At 40.7% G+C, this 20,453-nt stretch overlaps 1 protein-coding gene across 2 annotated transcripts in view; it reads left to right on the top strand.

Annotated features, from left to right (window-relative positions):
- GLIS3 (GLIS family zinc finger 3) overlaps nt 1-20,453 on the top strand; it is a 481,604-nt gene that overhangs the window by 440,095 nt on the left and 21,056 nt on the right. For both annotated transcript variants that reach the window (XM_023213188.3, XM_023213189.2), the window contains one exon: nt 9,367-9,542. In XM_023213188.3, coding sequence (XP_023068956.1) covers nt 9,367-9,542 — 176 coding nt within the window. The remainder of the gene's footprint in view (nt 1-9,366; nt 9,543-20,453) is intronic.

Below are 20,453 nucleotides of genomic sequence, written 5' to 3' on the forward strand. Positions count from 1 at the left end.
AACTTGTTAGTATGTTCTTGTCATCTGCTGTTTCTGAAACAGCAAGTCATATATAGTCAGAATTCTCAAAGCAAAAGCCCATAAGCCATTCTAGCCTGAGTCAAGACATCCACATATTCCAAAGTGCTTCCTCTCTGACATAGAATAGGCTGGTCAAAGGATTGCCTCTACTTAATCTTTTAAAGGTGTAATCCAGAAATCTTCATGGTTTTTTCCTTTCCTAAGTAGCGACAGTTAGGAGACTTAGCTGCTAAGAGATTATCTTTATGCAAGTGAAGAACTGTGTTGATTGGTGGTCAGGAGAGTATTGAGGTGAGCAGAAACCAAGAGGCAAAGTTCATTGGATGAGCCTTTTGTGTTTGTGTCCTTTTTGGAGAAATAGTCTTTGGTTGCTTTTCTGTTTAGTTAGAAGGAGAAAAAAATCTGTTTTACTCATCCTTCCCCTCAGAGAAAATGATTAGGCTCATTCTCTTGAATAGATATTCTCCTCTCAGAGCCAGAGGCTGTGCAAATATAATATCCAGCTGGACATTTGCACCAGTCGGGCAAATGTATCATCTACCTGGGCACAAGAATTGGTACCAAGTTGAGAACCAGGTCTGTGGAACCATGTTCAGCAGAGTAATTCTTCATCTGCAATGACCTACATTTGTTAAATACTTACCTTCTTATAGAACTAGATAAGGTTGTTGGAGATACACATTAGTAGCAAGTATCTGAGGGTTTATGCTTTTTCCATCTATAAGAGCCAAAAGCCCTTCACTAATTGTCAATTTTTAAAATATATGCTGTTTCCTTCCATTCATTTCTCTAGTCAAATGTTGAGTCTTATCTTTAAGAGAAGGTGCAGAAAATTCCTGCACCTGACATTCAATATATGGGGGAAAAAAGCACATATAAACAGCACATGTTATTAATGACTGAAGCATCACCCAGCCAGTTTCTTTTCAAATGTATGGATTATATAGAGTTTTGAAGTCTTCTATGGTTGTGGCTTCCAAAGGCCACACTTGGCAGGAGTACTGCATTTAAAGTTGGTTCTCGAAGTTCTTCTGGTGTGTTCAAAAGACACGTGTTTGCATTTTGAAACCATGAGAAGGATACTGGATAGTCCATTTTTTGTAAGCCTATGCCTCCATTTCTCATGCTTAGACAAAAATAACACTGATTTTTTGTCTTATTTCTCATCTGACATTCTCATTACCCTCTCTTCTGAATGTTTTTCTTTCATCTAATGCATTCTATTGTAAAGTAGATTGAACGCTATGTCTGACACCATGCTGAACAAGAGAAAGATTCTTGCCTTTGCTACAGGACTGAGTTAATCCCCTTGCTCTGACCTATTCAGAGAAACCCAAGAGATGATATCATTACCGGTTTTTTTTTTTCATAGTAGAATTTTTTACATCAAATGTCTAGGACCACACTGGATACATTTTCTTCAGTTTGGTGCTTTCTTAAAGAGAGGATTTGGCAGAATCAGCCTTTCTTCCCTCTCTCCCCATGTCAGATTCTGAAATAGACAAACAACTGAGTCACAGCCAATTCTGCAGTCAGGATATTCCAGAAAACTCCTCTCTTGGTCCTGCATAATTCATTTTTCTGACATACCCAAGACGTTCTCCCCTCCTCCCTTTTTTTTTTCCACAGAGGAGAAACGTTGCAATGCTCTGGGTCCTATTTCAGCATCTCGAAGAAAAAAAAAAAAAATAACACTTCTCTGCCTTGGGCATTGATTACTTTGTTTTTTTGACTTACAGCTTGCTCCCTATACCCAAGAGGAGAAACTTTCCTCCAGAACACTCTGTCCTTTCTGTTTCTCACACTCACTCACTCATAATATATAAGAGCATCTCCTTCAAAAAGCATCTGTGATCTTTTCACCTACAGCCAACTTCAGAGACTTCATTTTGTCATGCTCAATGTAGGTTCAGGCAATCATTTTTGAGTCCTGGGCTTTTCCAACTGAATGAATTATTTGCAGTTAATATTGACCCAGCCTCTCATAAGGAGCACCAAACTCTTCCAGGGGACGGATTCAGTTCTTGGACTATTTGGGGACAGAGTCCTCAGACGGACACACAGCTCTTGGCCTGCCCCAGTCCTGCCCCAGTGGACAGTGTTGCAATTACCCACACTTCCCAGCGGCTGTTCCTTCTTTACTGAAAGCTGGTCTTGATTGTCTCAGAAGCTGAATTCAATTTGCAGTTCCCCCAGTAACGTGCTGTGATTCATTTGGGGACAAATCTGGATTGAACTGAGTCCAAGTATCTCTTTTGTGAGACAGAAGGGAAGTATAAGTAGATACTATAGTCACCCAGATGAGTCAGCCAGGAATTCATGAAGTGATTCATAAATCGTTATAAAGACCACTAAAGTCTACTAAAATGGAGTGCTGTCTGGCTATACAAAGTGGGGTATTATCATTGCGGGGTTTTTTTAGATGTTAAATCAGATGTGAAATCCTTAAAACTGGGCTTTTCTTTTTAACTTTTGAAAAGGATTCCTTTCTTCCCCCTCTGCAGTTGGCCAACTGCTACAGCCATTTTTCATTGATTAGTTTTCACAGATGAATTTTAAAACCGCCACAGATGATACCCTGCAATTCTTTGGGGAAATAAAAAAATACCTCCCCAAATCCATCGTAGACTAGTTTATATCCATTATTTCTACTCCCTGGCAGCAAATCAATAATATTTTTCGTGTGAATACAATGAAACAAGCTGTTCTAATGAATCCTTCCTTCTTCGGGAGGTCTGTAGCCGCCGTGGAAGAGACGGGGGGAAAGAAGCTATCCAGAACACATACCGACTTTTAATCTAGTTGATCATGTAAACACATAAATTCCTTCTTTTCAAAGTGTTAACCCCCAAAGCAGTGCTAAAACACAGTCCTACATTGCTGACTAGAACTGCTTGTGGGTACAGTACAAATGAAGAAAAGAAAGAAATATTTATGACATGCTTGACTTGTAACACAATCTATTAGTAAATTTTGTTAAAGAAATGAATGTGGACATTGACAAAGAAATACTTTGGACTTATACACAGGGGAAAGAGCCCTACCTGAAAGGAGTTAACTAGTTAGAAAGACTAAAGGTATATTCTGTGTTGTGCATGAAGAACTCCAGTTCGGGACTGAGCAAGTTCACCAAAGCACACTGAGCTACACTTGCCATTGCTCGATTTTTTGAAGGTAGTATGATGCTGACACGCCCTCCCACCAGCCCATGATAAAGATGAACATTTCAAATGCCCTCAGGAATCTTCCTCGTTCCTTCCTCACCCCACCACTCTTGCTTGCTTTATATCTCCACTGGAGAAGTCTTTCTCACCTTTGTGACTTTAAGCAAAGTATTTTACCTCGTTGGGCATTTTTTTTTATCCAAATAAGATGGTGCTCCAGTGCCCTTTCCAGCTAAACCATTCTATAATTGTATGAATTTGTGGACTCAGGATATTCCATTGGGAAACTCAGCACCAACATAGTAGACCTATACACGAGACCAAGATTAACTACTTCTAGAACCAGAAAATCAGCCACATGAGTAAATGCTTCACTTTCTTTTTTTAATTCAATTTAATTTTATTTTAAGTTCTGGGATTCATTTGCAGGATGTGCATGTTTGTTACAGAGGTAAACTTGTGCCATGGTGGTTTGCTGCACCTATCAACCCATCATCTAAGTATTAAACTCCGCATGCATTAGCTATTTTTCCTGATACTCTCCCTCCCTCACACCCCCAAACAGGCCCCAGTGTGTGATGTTCCCCTCCCTGTGTCCATGTGTTCTCATTGTTCAGCTCCCACTTATAAGTGAGAGCATTCGGTGTTTGGTTTTATGTTCCTGCATTAGTTTGCTGAGGATAATGGCTTCCAGCTCCATCCATGTCCCTGCAAATGACATGATCTCATTCATTTTTATGGGTGCATAGTATTCCATGGTGTATGTGTACAACATATTCTTTATCCAGTCTATCATTGATGGGCATTTGGGTTGATTCCATGTTTTTGCTATTGTGAATAGTGCTGCAGTGAACATACATGTGCATGTATCTCTATATGATTTATATTCCTTTGTGTATATAATGGGATTATATACCCAAAGTAATGGGATTCGGGTATATAATGGGATTTCTGGGTCAAATGCTATTTCTGGTTCTAGGTCTTTGAGGAATCACCACACTGGCTTCCACAATGGTTGAACTAATTTACATTCCCCCAACAGTATGCCTCACTTTCCTTTGAGCCTTAGTGTTTATATCTGAATAGTCAAAGAAGGAAAGAGTCTTAATATTTTCTAAGAACTCTATAGATGTTCTAATACATTGCTGGGACCACAGTCTTACACAGCTCTCGAACACTGGGGTACATGTTAATATCAGGGATGCCTTAAAATTACATTCAATCAGTCATTCCATAAACATGTATTGGCCACCCAGAAGGCATCAGACATTTATTGTATTAAGTACTTTGATATTCCTGACTTCCCAATTTAAAATTATTCCTAATCCACCCCACCCTTTGCTGTCTCCCTGATTTTCTCCATAGCACTCATTTTCTCTAGCCCAGTAGATACGTTGCTTACTTAAATTTCTTCACTGCCTGCCTCCCCTTACTAAAATGTAAGTTCTGCAAAGGCAGAGGTATATGTCTTTAGTTGCTCTACCCCTAGTGCTTAGAACAATGCCACACATTTAGTGTTCAACACAGACCCCTTGAATGAGTAAATGTCACCATGGACTTTACAACCTTCAGTGAAAGTTGAGATTACCTTCATTTTATGCTTAAAATTGATCCTGGGAGAAAGTGGGGAATTTACTTGTTTACCCAGCTAGTAACAGACAGACCCAGGATCCAAGCCCAGGTGGGTGTGACTTCTGGCCTGTCTGTCTTCTCCTTTGTCCATCTGCTTCTCCTGCCATTCCCACTTTTTCTGCACATGAACCTAAGCAGTTCTCAGTGTCTCAGTGTCTCGGTGTCTATGCATCTCAGTTGGGAGCAACTGATCTGAGAAACAGTCTAAGATTGAATGCTGTTGGGCCAGCCACTGCATGGCTGGGGAGCTCAATGATAACAGGGGATTGTGGCTGAGAAAGCAGAGGAGAAGGGTGTAGAAGGGAAAGAGAGTGGCCAAATAAATACTCCCAAATAATCAGACATTCTTTGAGATAGGTAGAGATACATATTTGCAGAAACGTTTTAAATGTTTTCTCAACCCCCAGAGGATTTTTTTTTTTTTTTTTTTTTTTTTTTTTTTGGACGGAGTCTTGCTCTGTCACCCAGACTGGAATGCAGTGGTGAGATCTCAGCTCACTGCAAGCTCTGCCTCCTGGGTTCATGCCATTCTCCTGCCTCAGCCTCCCAAATAGCTGGGACTGCAGGCGCCCACCACCACACCTGGCTAATTTTTTGTACTTTTAGTGGAGACAGGGTTTCACTGTGTTAACCAGGATTGTCTCTGTCTCCTGACCTCGGGATCCGCCCACCTCGGCCTCCCAAAGTGCTGGGATTACTGGCGTGAGCCACCACACCCAGCTCCCCACAGAGGAATTTTTATAAAGTTTTAAAATCCTTCCCCTTCCCTTTCTTTTTTTTTCTTTTGCTTACCATTGCTCTTGGTAGGGTTATACAAACTCCTCTACCAAATGAGTGGAAATGTTTGACTCAGTTCTCTGGTTAGCTTTTGTGTGATCTGTTTCTGGTAAGCAGTAATTTTTTTTTTTTTTTAAGGCTGTTATGTGCCCATTTACAGAGCAATCATCTATTGTTTCAAAGAAGTTTAAAAAGCTAAAGAAGAGACTAGTAAGCCATGTCCAATGAAAGCTCTGAAATGTCAACTGCAGATCAGCAACCAGAGAACAGGGTTGGACCTAGAAAAGATGTCAGAAGGTGTCTCTTCTGGCTCTTGGACACACTGTAACTCAAGATGAATGAGAGTGATGTCATTTTGGTCTGACATAATTGGGGAATAAGATACTCCGTAAGAGGGAAAATGGCAAAAAACTACAATTTATCCTTGGCATCACCATGTTTTATTTTAGCATCAAAAAAATTTAATTCACCTTCATTTGATTTAAAATAAAGTCTCACTTAACTTTTGGGGGCAGAATATTCAGGGCATATTCATTTTGATGTGTGTGTGTGTGTGTGTGTGTGTGTGTGTGTGTGTGCGCGCTTTGAAGAAACAGGACTGGAAAGTAGGTGCAGACACTTAGAAGATGGGATTCTGAGGCCCGTACCTTGCCTTCAACAATAGTGAAAACAGTTTATTTTTGCTTAGTGAGCATCTAAGCATGTGTGTTTTCTGTTTGTTTGTTGTTTGCTTTTGCACCAAATAACCTCAGGCCACTTGTTAGCTTGTTGAATCACTCTCCTGGCATCTGTCTTGCTAAGGGAAGAGTTGTCCATTTTTGTGTTTTGACATTCACAAGGACTTTACCTCGAACAGGAAGACTCTCTCTTCATCTTCCCCACACGTCTCCTGCCCTCTCACCCCTGATTTTAGTTTACTATTTCTACTCTGCTCTGAGCTGGTTAACAAGTAACTAACTTTATCAACATTAAATTTAAATTAATAAATTTTGAAATATTTTAAATATGGTACTATGTGGTGTTTTTACACAGCAACAAAATTGATTCTGTCTGCTGTACTTGAAAATCAATCCTATATATACACTCACTTCTTAGGCTGGACTTTTTAGTGGTGGCTTCCTATCTACTTCCTTGTTCCTAGCAATTGTCTGTATAATTGTGATCACTTTTTGTCCTTTTTTTTTTTTTTGCTCTACATGTTTAAAAGTTAACATTTCTGTATTATTTCTTTCCTTTTCAAATCAAAGCCTACTTTAAATGTGTATTTTACTTAGAATAGTTTATATTTAAATTTTCATTAATACTTTCTATGGGGTGACATAATGTGTTTTGAAATTATATTAACTTTATATTATATAAATTAATTTATTTGAATAACATAGAGGAAAATTCAGCCTGAATTAGGAAAAAGCAAAATCTTGAGTCAATTGAAGCCGTAATATTTTATTCCTGCGTGTCCTTGAGATAGAAGTGCTAAAACCATGATTTGTACCTATCATATTTTTTTCTTTATTCAATGATGTTATTATACTGGGCACTATTTGGCAGCCAAGAGAGCATGGCCCTGGTTTGGAACTTCCAAGAATGAGTACATAAGAATGATTTAATTAGCATATAATTATATAGAATCATATATGTGTAGGATCTAGATATAGATCTACTTGCTGACTTGCCCATTCACACATCTGTGTGTCCCACAGTCCTCAACAGAAAGAGGATAGCAGACATTCCAGAAGAAGGGACTGTAAAACCATCTAGAGCAAGTTGCATCTTTTCTTTACAACTGAGGAAACAGAATTAGGGAGCCAATCAAAGGATCTTGCTCCTTTGCCCAAAATGGGACACCAACAATGACTGTTAAATAGCACCATAGGTTGCCTTGAAATTCAGATCCTTCCTCCCTCCAATCCTGGGGATCTTTAAGTACCAGGGGATTCGGGATTAGGTGGTAACCTGGATTCCTTCTACCCCTAAAGTCTGTGATCTCACAATTCCTCATCCCTCTCCCACACCCTCAGAGCAACTTGCGAGACACGTTAAAGACATGTTTCCCCAGAAAATAGCCTCCATATGAGGAATCCTGGCAAATGAGTTTTACTAGATGTTCTCAGGGCAGTGCCAGGATTTGCTTGCTGTGTTTTCTCTCCAGCTATTCAGCACATCTTTTCAGGGTAATCCCAATTAAGATGATATGCTCAGACAATGTGTATTTACCCAGCACGGGACAGTCAGTTACTATTCATTCTCTTTCAGCGGAATGAAGATGTAAATGATCAATTAAACAGGCATCCCAACCCAGCTGGTTTGTTTAAGCTCCTCGCCTTGACCTCTTTTCCCTAGAGGTTAGCAAGTCCGACTCGTCCTTTCTTGGTTCTTAGATTCACCTTCTTCTATAGTCTCATCACACTTCACATGGGAAAAGCAAAAAGAACATGAGATTTTTGTCCCATGCTTTCTTACTGCTACAGTACAAACATAGAAGTTCTACCCTTATTAAATATTCTGGTTCAGAATGTTTCCAATCAGTTTATAAACTTGACTGGTTCATCTTCCCTTTTTATCATCCATGGCCCTCCACAAAAGCCCAGCAAAGTTAAAGTGATTTGTTCCTATGAAATAAGCAATGTAAGCAGATGGTGACCTATACGTGTTAGTGCAAAACAAAGCCTGTCTTTCTACACACTGTAAGGAACAGCTGATTAAAAGTTTTCAGCTTACTGGGACTTTTTGAGGAAACTAAACAATTCATTGCTAGTGTAGTTTTCCCCAAAGTTATTTTGCTGCTTCATTTTACTGCACTGACAGACTCCTTGCTCCTTTCTCCCCTACACTTGTGCCAGTCCTCTACTGAACTGGCACCCAGAAGATCATTTTGATATTTGATAGACATTGCTAAACTGTAATATTGTTCTCACAATTCCATCTTGCCTTCAATGGTAGAAAGCATAAACTGTCATTTTAAACATAGTGAGTCAGGTCTTTCCAATTTTCCTTTACAATTGGAAGATCAATGTACAATCGTCCATTTCATATCCCAGGTTTCTTGCCAACATCACCTTATTTAAACACCAATATGTCCCCCACCCCAGAAACCACCAGTAGTCTTACTGTGATTGGCGCATGTGACTCCTATATCATGTTCCTATCACACCCTCAAGAATACTCTTTGCCAGGCACGGAGCCCACGCAGATCTCATGGGTTCTGGATTTCAAGCCACACTTGACCTTTGAGGTTTAAGTTAATTCATTCTTGGCAAAAGAAAATTCATTGTTTAAAGAGAATAGGATTAGAGAGGCTCATAATAAAGACTTGTAACAACACTTCTTGGACCTCAGATAGATCTTACAAAACAAAATGTTTATGAGCTAAGTGTAAATGATTCAGAAACATATGGATCAAATTTCCCCCTAAAATGCAAATGGATTTTAAAAATTAGCAGAAAAAGGGCTTGGCAAAAGATGTACTTTGAATTTCACCAAACATAGTGTACTTGAAATGCAGCTTAGAAATCTTGAGAAACCCAAACTGTGAGTAGGTTTTCCCTTTATTGTTCTTGTTTATTCCTTCTGTATCTCAGTTGAGAATTCAGTGGTTAAATGGGAAACGGCAGTGGGGAGGGTAGAGAAAAATCCTGAAGGATTTTTTTTTAAAAGGCTTGTTGTCACGCTCTTGGTTAGCCAGAATGGGAGGTGAGAATTTGGCTTTGGAGAGTTTGTCTTTGTTCCTGCTGTTTTATGTCCCTCATGTTTCCTTTTATAATTGTTTTCTCAGGTTTGCACCTTCTGCTCCATCTCCTCACCATATCAGCCCCCGGAGAGTTCCGGCTCCTTCTTCAATACTGCAAAGAACACAGCCTCCCCATACCCAGCAGCCATCAGGTTCACACCTGAAGTCCTATCAGCCAGAAACAAACTCTTCTTTTCAACCAAATGGTATCCATGTCCATGGTAAGCAAGAAGCTGGCAGTCCCTTGAGTTTTGAAAAGTGACATTGTGCTGTTGCTTTTCATCTTAGTTACCTGTCATGGATTTCAGATGTTCTGTTCTGCACGAGGCTTAGGCTTTCATTTGCTTCTAAACTTTCACACTTGATAGGCATGAAATCCTGTGGTATTTTCCTGACTTTGGCCTGATGATGATATGATTTATTACACTTCACACTGGTCAGCTCAAGTTGTTGGTTTTTTCATTGACCAGGGCTCTAACACCAGCAATAGCATCCTGTTTCTAAACAATAGACAGCCCACGGAGAAAGACATGACAGGAGTTCTTGTGCCCAAGCATGCCTCTGCTCTGCTAGGTTTTTGCTCTCATTCTCATAGGTTCACATCCTCTCTAACCTTCAAGGCGCAGGTGGAATGACAGCTCCTCTCTGAAGCCTTCTCTGATCTCCCAGCCAATGTCATCTCTCCAGGCTCTAAACTCTGATTTTGTTTCGCCTTTCTCTGGTAGTATTTATGCTTCCTCTACCTTGTGATTTACTTATCTGTGAATAAAACATGCTTTCACTATTAATGTGCAAACTTCTCTGTGAGCATTGACTGACCCATCAGAAAACTGTATCTTTTAGGAAACTTAACACAGGTCTTTACAAGTGGCAAAGAGACGGATACTTGTTAGGTGAACGGAGGATGAAACGGAAAAAAGGAAAGCAAGAGAAATCATAATGATTTTCTAAATATGCATATCTTGTGTTTAATGGGCAATATGCATAGAGAACTAAGTCTTAGTTTCTTTTCTTTATTTAAACTCATTTTGCCATCTCAGGCACCTATCTTAGTGAGCATCCATAGAAAGCTGAATTGCCAAATCATATAGATTTGAACTGTCACAGGCTTTTACTTCCTAGGGCAGTCAGATCTGTATAAGCAGAAGAGATACTGTCCTTTTAGGCTGAATGTTTCAACTACTAAAAAATACAACTCTCCTCTACCTGCCTCTTGCTGATGCCTGAATTTTCTCCATATGAGTTATTACTTGAAATTAATGGGTGATGTTCCCAAACAAATCTAAATCAATATGCAAACTGAGTGTGAACAATTTTCCAAGATGGCAAAATCAGCCAGCACTATGGAGCTAGGCTTGGACAAGAACATCAAAGTAAAGGCCTGAACAGCAAAGAGGAGGTGATACAAAAACAGCAGCCAGCTGTAGGAAGGAAGAGACTTTGAAAAACCAGAGCTATTGGTTCTGCCTCAAAGTTCTATCCATCTCATCTCCCCACTTCCCCAGTGTAGCCACACAAACCCCCATCAAAATTTGCACTTGTACCATTCTGCAGGCCTATGGTCATTTTTACCTTCTGCTGGCTATAAATTGTTTCTCAAGCTTTAGTTATGTATTTATTCAACCAAGAAATACTTCTTGAGTACCTACTGTGCACAAGGCAAGGCATCAAGGCATGCAAAAGACAGGCAAATTGAGCCCTCTTCCCTCTGAGGAGGGCCTGCCAGTCCAGCCAAGGAGTTTATCTACTGCGAAAGAGACCCAGGTCCCCTGCGCCATGAAGCCATCCTCACCACTCCAGGCAGGAGGTGCGCAGCCTGAGTGTGGGCTGTGTGAAATGTAGAGTAGGCCATTGATTCTAAGACACAAATTTTTCACCTTCACGTTTTAACATCACTGAAATCTGGACGTAGCTCATGGTGGCATCATATAATTGGCAGTGATTTTTCTTTCTAGTACTATCTAGAGTAATGGAGCATTTCACAGTTGATGGTATCAAAGTTCCAAGAAAATGCAGTGTAACACATTTTGATTACAACTGTGAAACACATTTTTAAAAATTTAAAAATTGACCTATGTGTAGAAGAAAAATTGGAAGGAAGTTCTCTAAAATATTGACGGTTTTATATCAGGATGGTAGGATAATGGGTGATTTCTTCTTTTTTCTCTAAAGAAATCTTCAAAAAGGGTTTTGAAATTAGACCAATTTGAATGCTAACACTAGTCTACCCTGAACTGTGTGACTCTGGGCAAATTATGGAGTCTTAGTTCACATTCGTTAAGTTGGGGGCATTTCATCTATCTTCTCTCTTCAGTTGTTAGGAAGATTTGACAAGAAAAGCACCTGGCACAGAGTAGGAGCTTAATTAATTTAATGCTCTTCCTTCTATCCCTTTCCATTTTTAAAATTAGACTCTTTGAGAATAGGGATAATGTTTATAGCCCTAGGGCAGGCATAATACTTGGTGCAAAGTAGGCATTTAGTAAATATTTACTACTAAGTGATTGACACTCCCTCATTCAGCAAGTGAATAATGAACAAGAGGATACAGAAAATGGTATCTACCCTATTATTTTCCTGCACTTCTTGGCAAAATACTCTTCTTCCACATTTCTTTTTTTTTTTTTTTTTTTTTTTTTTTTTAGTTAAATAATGAATATATTGTCAGCTTGAAATTGTTGGGAATTTTTTAACTTTCACATTAAAAACAATTTATTTTTAGAGACAGGGTCTTACTCTGTCCCCAAGGCTGGAGTGCAGTGGCACAGTCATGGCTCACTGCAGCCTCAAACTCCTGGGTTGAGACAGTCTTATTTTAGCCTCCCGAGCTGCTGAGACTGCAGGCACACGCTACCACACCTGGCTAATTTCGTTTATTGTTTTTGTAGAAATGGGGTCTTACTATGTTGCCCAGGCTGGTCTTGAACTCTTGGACTCAAGTGATCCTCCTGCCTCAGCCTTTCGAAGTGTTGGGATTATAGGTGTCAGTCACCTGTGCTAGGCCTGAACTTTCACATTCTAATTGTTAAAAAAGTTCCCAGGGCCAATGAGAAACTGCTAATATCAGCCCTAAAAATAAGTTGAAAATGTAGTTAGGCAAATTGAGAAATCATGACTTTCTCCAGGAAGATGGGCAAGTGACTGTTGCGATGAGGTTGCAAAGGGCATGCCCCTGTATTAGCCATTGGTCCACTGCTAGTAGTTAATTGGTAGGTATCCAGATGTAGCCTTACTTCGTTCTCCAAGCACTTTCTGAATTTGTTTTTCTGGAACTTTCTAGGCAACATTTCTAGTAGTTCTCATCAACTACTCTTTAGAGTAAGGACAAAATGTATCTTACTATTTTTCAAGTGGGCAGTACAATGCTGAGAGTAAAAATGAGACCTTCTTAATGAGTTGCATTTATTGGTCGTGCCTTTCAGCTTTTGTTGGACAAGTTTGCGGGAGTTATACAGCATCTTGGTAACAGGGAGCACCATCCCCTAATAAAACTTGATTTTTAAAGCCCAAAGCAGTGTCAGGGTTGCTAATGCAATAGTTCAAGTGAGTGTTTGTTCTCTCTTTCAAAAAGTTCGTGGTTTTAATGAGTGTAGTCACCCCCATTTCTTCTGTACTCCTTGCAGTAGGTAGAGGTCAGGGAGAAATACCATCACTGTATTTTTAGAGACAACAACTGAGACAAATAAGAATATAAAATGTCTAGGCATTGCTGCCTTAGCAAACTATACAGGTGCCTTTATCAAGAGGTCTAAATTTCCAAGCCATATTCTTTGTTTGTTTGTTTGGAACGTAGTCTCACTCTGTCACTGAGGTTGGAGTACAGTGGCACTATCTCAGCTCACTGCAACCTCCCCCTCCCTGGTTCAAGCAATTCCCCTGCCCCAGTCTCCTGAGTAACTGGGATTACAGGCGCACACCCCCACATCCAGCTTTTTTTGTGTGTTTTTAGTAGAGATGGGGTTTCACCAAGTTGGCTAGACTGGTCTCAAACTCCTGACCTCAGGCAGTCCACCCACTTTGGCCCCCCAAAGTGCTGGGATTACAGGCATGAGCCACCACTTCCAGCCCCAAGCCATATTCTTAATCAACAACATGTTTCTAAGTCAAAGGCACACTGAAATAAATACACATTTATATTTTTCTATGGGGAAATGTAGACTCCTGTGTGTAGATGTTGTTGCATTACAGAGAGCTATGAAAGGTTACAAGTCAGACGGGCTTTGTTCTTCCAAATGAAGAAGATGAGGTCCATTGGGTTTTGTTAATCATGCTGTAATACTAAATGATACTGAGCCTAGACATTGTGTGCTCTCTCTATATTTTTATTGAGGCATTTTGTAAAAGGCGTACTTTGAAAGATTACTAGCACTGCTTTTTCAAGTTTTCTCACCTAGTGAATGACCCAGGACTAGTGCTCAGGTTTGTTGACTCTGCATCCATCTCATTCATTCATTTTGCTTTCATTAGCACAGGGAATGAGGTATCATTTCCTTTAATGTTTGAATCTTGGTAGCATTTATGGGTCTCTGTTCGGGTGAGATCTCCAAGACAACTTCTTAGTACACTTTAGTCCTTTATTTTAGATGTAAACATAAGGACACTCTGCAATCATGTAAACTTGTTCTTTGGTCTTTTCTTTTTCCTTAGGACACTTCTCTTGCCCAGACAAGCTTCAGAATGTTGCCTGGATTAGCTGCCCAAGAGTTGATATTTGTACGTTTTGTTATTGGACTAATGGATCATTTCTTTCTAAATGCCCTAATCACTCCAGGATTATTAGCATGCCATGAGAATTCCTACAACAGCATTTTCCCAATCTTCCTGCTTCTGGGCCCATCAAGGAGACACCAAGTTCAGTTCAGCAAGTGTTCATTGGTCACCCACTATGTGCCAGGCAAACATGAATGTCATTTAATCAATGCACTGTGACATATGCAATAAGAGAAGCTGCAAAAGGCACCTGATTTTTTTTTTTTTTTTTTTTTTTTGAGAGATGGAGTCTTGCTCTGTCACCCAGGCTGGAGTGCAGTGGCCAGATCTCAGCTCACTGCAAGCTCTGCCTCCCGGGTTCACGCCATTCTCCTGCCTCAGCCTCCTGAGTAGCTGGGACCACAGGCGCCGCCACCTCGCCCGGCTAATTTTTTTTGTATTTTTAGTAGAGACGGGGTTTTACCATGTTAGCCAGGATGGTCTCGATCTCCTGACCTCGTGATCCACCCGTCTCGGCCTCCCAAAGTGCTGGGATTACAGGCTTGAGCCGCCGCACCTGGCCAAGGCACCTGATTTATTCAGAAGAAGATGTCAAAGAAGGGTCTGTAGAGGTGATGCTTGAAGAGGGTTTTGGAGATAAATATCTTATTGGGCAGGCATTCCAGGCAGAGGGGAAGCAAAGAGCACAGGTGAGAACACAAATAACAGTGTGGTGTGTGTGTGCACAGAGGGAGGAGCCAAGGGGATGGCTGGAGTACACAGGTTAAGCCATGGAGTAGAGGAGGAAGAGGATGGAGAACTCACAAGGCCAGCTCATGAAGGGTTTTGTGTCATGCTAAATGTAACCTACCGAATGAAGAAGTCAGCCCAGTATTTTAGGACAATCAAGTAGAGTGCTGTGTAGAGACTGGAATGGGAGAGGTAGGAACATTAAGCTCTAACTGTTGGGATTATGTTGGGCCACATGTACAGAACACCCAAACAACAGTGACTTATTAAAGAGTTCCGTTCACTCAGATGCAACTGGTAAATAGGGGAATGATGTCAGATTAATGTGTAATTGTGTTTGTTCACACACAGTCTTCCCTAGACAAAAGCTGGAATAGTAAGAGAAGAGAACAAAAACGTCCTCCGCCTAGCTGCTGTCCAGACAGGAGCCCTTTCAACTCTATTTTAATAACATTTGAAATGAGCACAATCCCGGGGGGCTCCCTCCCAGATAGGTGCACATCCAGCCTTGCATGGTCCTCAGCTCATGGCAGACCACACACCTTCCTGTGCACTGGGCCCTGCTATCAGTTGTTGTCTCAGTACCTGTCGGCCAGCCTTTCCAGTCTATTTTATATGATTTTTAATAACCACCCAGGAGCCTATAGCCACACTGAACTGCCCATCTAAATTTCCTCTTGACTATTTTGTTACTGCAGTAATTAGAAGGTATTGAAGATTTTCAGTGGTCTGACCCAATTGTAGATTTCTCAAAGACCTTATTTTTAATACACATTTGTGCAGAGGAAAAGATTTTTCAGGGTTTATTTATCATGTTATAGCAACAACACCAACAACCCCAGTGTGCAATTTACTCTTCTCTCATGACAAGATGTCTTTTTTTTTTGAGATGGAGTCTCACCCTGAACAATCTATGTTCACTGCAACCTCTGTCTCCTGGGTTGCAGCTATTCTCCTGCCTCAGCCTCCTAAGTAGCTGGGACTACAGATGCACACCACCATGCCTGGCTAATTTTTTGTATTTTTAGTAGAGACAGCGTTTCACCATGTGGGCCAGGCTGGTCTTGAACTCCTGACCTCAAGTGATCCACCCACCCCAGCCTCCCAAAGTGCTGGGATTACAGGCATGAGCCACCACCCTCCGCCTTCTCTCATGACAAGATGTCTAATAGGAAACAGTGCAAGGTGGAGAAGGAGCCCTACAGAGTCCACAGTGCCCATGCCTCCTCCCAACGTTGTGCTTTGTCATTGTTAGCAGGTGGCTTCCATCCTCCTGGTCACAGCATGAATGCTGATATTCTACACATCATGTACCCTTAGTCACACAGCAAGGGGGTCTGGGAAGATGGATATTTTAGTGCATTGCCATAGCTAACAAAACGGAGATTCCATTAACAATGTTTACTGGATAGGCACACTGAAGGGGCTGCCAAACACACTCTGGGATGGTTTTCTAATCTGTAAAATGGGACTAATATGACCTGTCTCACAGACAGATTCATTCATATTCTCCCTTGGAAGTCGGGGTGGAGCTCACAGGCCTCTTTCTGAGGGTTCTACCCTATGTTTTCCCATCTCTTCCATTCTCTTCGGTTTCCATTCTTTCCACTGTGTGCTCTTATTTTGCATCCCTCTGGAGTTTCCAGTCGCCAACACAGAGATTTCTGTCATCTACATGCCATTTATTAGATTTCGTTAGGAAAACACCATGAAGCTACCTCCTCAGCCTGGGCTGTTTGAAATCAATGCAGCAGCAGTGGGAAGGGGGCGCCCTCCCTGTTGGTCATGGCTTCTATGGTTCCTGAGCTATCTTTCCCATGATTTAAAGCATGCCCTGCATGTAGGCTCCCTAAAGCAGGCCAGTCAGCTCCCAGACAATGGTGGCATTTTCTTACCTCAGTATGGAGCTGTAAGCTTGTCAGTCCAGTTCAAATTGAGTGCAACAAGAAACAAAGGGTTTCCAGACACCAACAGGACTCCAAGAACAAAACATATTGTAAACGGCTTGTCCCACCAAGGAGCCAAAGCATCTTTCAAACTGTAGAAATATCAGAGCATTGATATTTAAATGGCAGTGAGGTGGCAAATACAAGTTTAGCTAACTTCTTCCTCAGTTGGCTGTTTACTCACGGTGATTGTGCAATGGTACTTTCCAACAAGATTCCTATGGGCTGTAGCCAAGACTGATTTCATCACTGCCGATTTATAGTGTTAAATATTTAAAGGTTATTTTAATTTTATTTATTTATTTTTTGAGACAAACTTTCGCTCTTGTCGCCCAGGCTGGAGTGCAGTGGTGCGATCTCAGCTCACTGCAACCTCGGCCTCCAGGATTCAAGAGATGCTCCTGCCTCAGCCTCCAAAGTAGCTGGGATTACAGGCACGCACCACCACACCCAGCTAATTTTTTGTATTTTTAGTAGAGACGGGGTTTAACCACATTGGTCAGGCTGCTCTCGAACTCCCGACCTCAGGTGATCCACTCACCTTGGCCTCCCAAAGTGCTAGGATTACAGGCGTGAGCCACCGCGCCCTGCTTAAAGGTTATTTTTAAAGGCTGATTTTAAAGACAATAAACATACTCCCACAGAAAATTTCATCACAACTGCATATATGAGGTTATGAAATAATAAAGCAGTAAGTCAAGAAATTGCATTGCTTAGAACTTAAGCATTGTGTCATGTCTTGAAATCCCAGAATGACAAATATAATTGATTATAAATCAACAGTGTAATAGATTTCATGGAGAACGTTGTGACATATTCACAAAAGAAATGAGCCGATGAATGCACTTCATGTTATTCCGATGTTATAATCAGCAGTCATAATCAGGAATAATTTTCCATATCAGCCATGATGTTATTAATGCTTACATAGTAACAGGGATTGATGATTAGATTCGGAGAAGTCCTTAATTACTCTCATATACTTAATTACTACAAAATTACCCCAAGAACATAATACTTGGGAAAATCTGACTGTGTTCTAATTCTAAAAAACAAAAGTTAATTTTAGGTGTATACGCCGAGTGCAGTGAGCATTTCAACATGCTGAGTTTTGTGGGAGGGGTGTGAGATGGTCATCTGAACCAGAAAAGATGTTGGAATGATTGATTATGGAAATGACTGAACTGTGAATAATCTACATATATAACTAAGCATCTGCACACGCAAGCATGAGTGCGTGTGCACCCACACAGATTAAACTCACTATATTAATGTGCTATGTTTGATCATTAAGAGTATTAAATGATTGAATCAACGCTCGCCAAATTGTCTCAGGACAGGGACTGCATTGTCCCACAATATTTGCACACTGCAAGTGCTTAATAACTGTTCATTAAATAATATTAATGAACAGAAAGAAAAGACAAGAATAAAGGGAGTTTTGCTCATGGCATCTTAGACTGATTGGCAGAGTCAGCCCTTGGCAAAATTGTGACCTACAGTCAAGTTTATTTGGGCCCCTCTTTTCTCTGGGCACTTCCTGCCTGTTTCTCTGCCCCCTCTTTATTTTATTTTATTTTTATTTATTTATTTATTTATTTATTTATTTATTTATTTATTTATTTATTTATTTATATTTTTTCTGAAACAGAGTCTCGTTCTGTCGCCCAGGCTGGAGTGCAGAGACACGACCTTGGCTCACTGCAACCTCTGCCTCCCGGGCTCAAGCGATTCTTCTGCCTCAGCCTCCCAAGTACCTGAGATTACAGGTACTTGCCACCGCACCTGGCTAATTTTTGTATTTTCAGTAGAGACAGGGTTTTGCCATGTTGGCCAGACTGGTCTTGAACTCCTGACTTCAGGTGATCCACCCGCCTCGGCCTCCTAAAGTGCTGGGATTACAGCCATGAGCCGCCTCGCCAGGCCCTGCCCCCATCTTTAAACACCCAGTGCTGACCAACTGCCTGAGACCTCTTCCCAGAGGAAATAGGATGAACGATTCACTTACACGTTGAGGTAAATTTAATATGTTACTGCTTCTTGTGAGTATCTGAATAATAAAAGAGGATACTGAGACACAGCTGGTACTGAGTGTGTAGTAGTGAAGCACTGGGCTGTGGCAGCCCTGTGGAAGAGGAATTGTGAGAAATTCACAGTGCCCATAGATACCAGTCCTTTGCTTAAGAAAGCATTTTCAGTTTGGAGGCAGGAAGATGGCAGTTACTAACTGGTATCTTATGAGCAGGTCATGCAATGCCCTGATTCTGAGGTTCTCAAGTTTAGTAGATGATACTGACACCCCTGTTTCAGAGTTGGCACAAGAATGAGAGAATGCCTGGACTACAGTAGATGCTCTCTTCATTGCAGCTGTTATTGTTATTTTTCTACTGTGTATCAGATACTTGGTGCTCTGAGCAAGTCCAGAGCAACCTCCCAGGTGAGACTATGGAAGAGCTTAAGCACCATGCCCTAACTCATATACCTACTGAGTATCAGAGGTGGTTTTATAAACCCAGTCTGACCCTAAAGCCCACAGTCATACTTTGTGATGGTGCCTGTTGAAAAGAAAAACAGTATTATGGAAAGTTTCAGTTACTTGGGAAATGCTTTTGCATGAAGGTTAAGTATGGAACCATAAATACACGGTTCCTTATAGGGTTAACATTCTGCTGTCAATAGAGGTGCTGTGATTTGCAAGATAAAGTAATTTCCCACCAACTGCTTGACTGCATGTCTTTGGACACCAATAGCTGAAAAATCACTTTTTTCTGGGTGAGGCAGTGTAGTGAATGCCTGTCATGCCCTTGCTCAATAGTCCTCATAACAACACTGTAAAGAAGGCATTGTTTACTCCCATTTTACAGGTGGGGAATCTGAATCACTATAGTGCCCAGAGTGTTTAAATCTTAAAACAGTGGAGCTGGATATTGCGCCCAGGACCATCTGACTCCAGATCTGTGCTTTTAGCCATTCCGTGATGCTGCTATTAAGCCTTTGATTGGGGGTTGTCCCTGTTGGGAGCAGAGAGCTCCCTATCTAACGGCTCCCATTGGGATTACCCCACTGTGTGTGTGTGTGTGTGTGTGTGTGTGTGTGTGTACGTGCACATGTGTGTATGTGTACATGCCCTTATGCACTGTGCTTGCTCAAGTACCGGTATGCTGGGGGAAACTTTGGAAGCCTAATTACTATCATAAATCAACATACCTGGGTTCCTGGGCTTTTAGTATAGTCCTTACATACAATTTACAAATTCTTACTGACTTTTTATATTATAAAAGAAAAATTTTTCCTGTCCATTTTTTAAAAGTCCTTACAGTACTGAAACTATATTATAGAGAGTTTAAGTCCCCTCCCAGCCTTATGTTTGTCCCAATTCCACTGCCCAAAGGTAACGACTATTAAAAGATAGGCAAGTATTCTTTTAGACCTTTTTAAATGCTCATAGAAGGAGACATATCTGTGTCTATGTATATGCCCATATGCCCTGTTATAAAAATGGCCTCACGTTCTGCACCTCATATTCTACATTTTGTTTTATGACTTGATTTTTTTTTAAACTTAGCAAAATATATGCTTTTTCTTTCCAGGTCATTGCATATAGAGTCTTCTTAATTGTATAGCTATCATAAGAATAGGTCATCATTTTTAAAATCATTCCCCTATTGATGAACTTTTTTTTCATTTTTTACATTTTCTAGCAATGCTATGTTAAATCTCTTCATATATATACATATTTATACAAAC

The sequence above is a fragment of the Piliocolobus tephrosceles genome, chromosome 14 (genome assembly GCF_002776525.5).
Source record: "Piliocolobus tephrosceles isolate RC106 chromosome 14, ASM277652v3, whole genome shotgun sequence".
NCBI lineage: Eukaryota > Metazoa > Chordata > Mammalia > Primates > Cercopithecidae > Piliocolobus > Piliocolobus tephrosceles.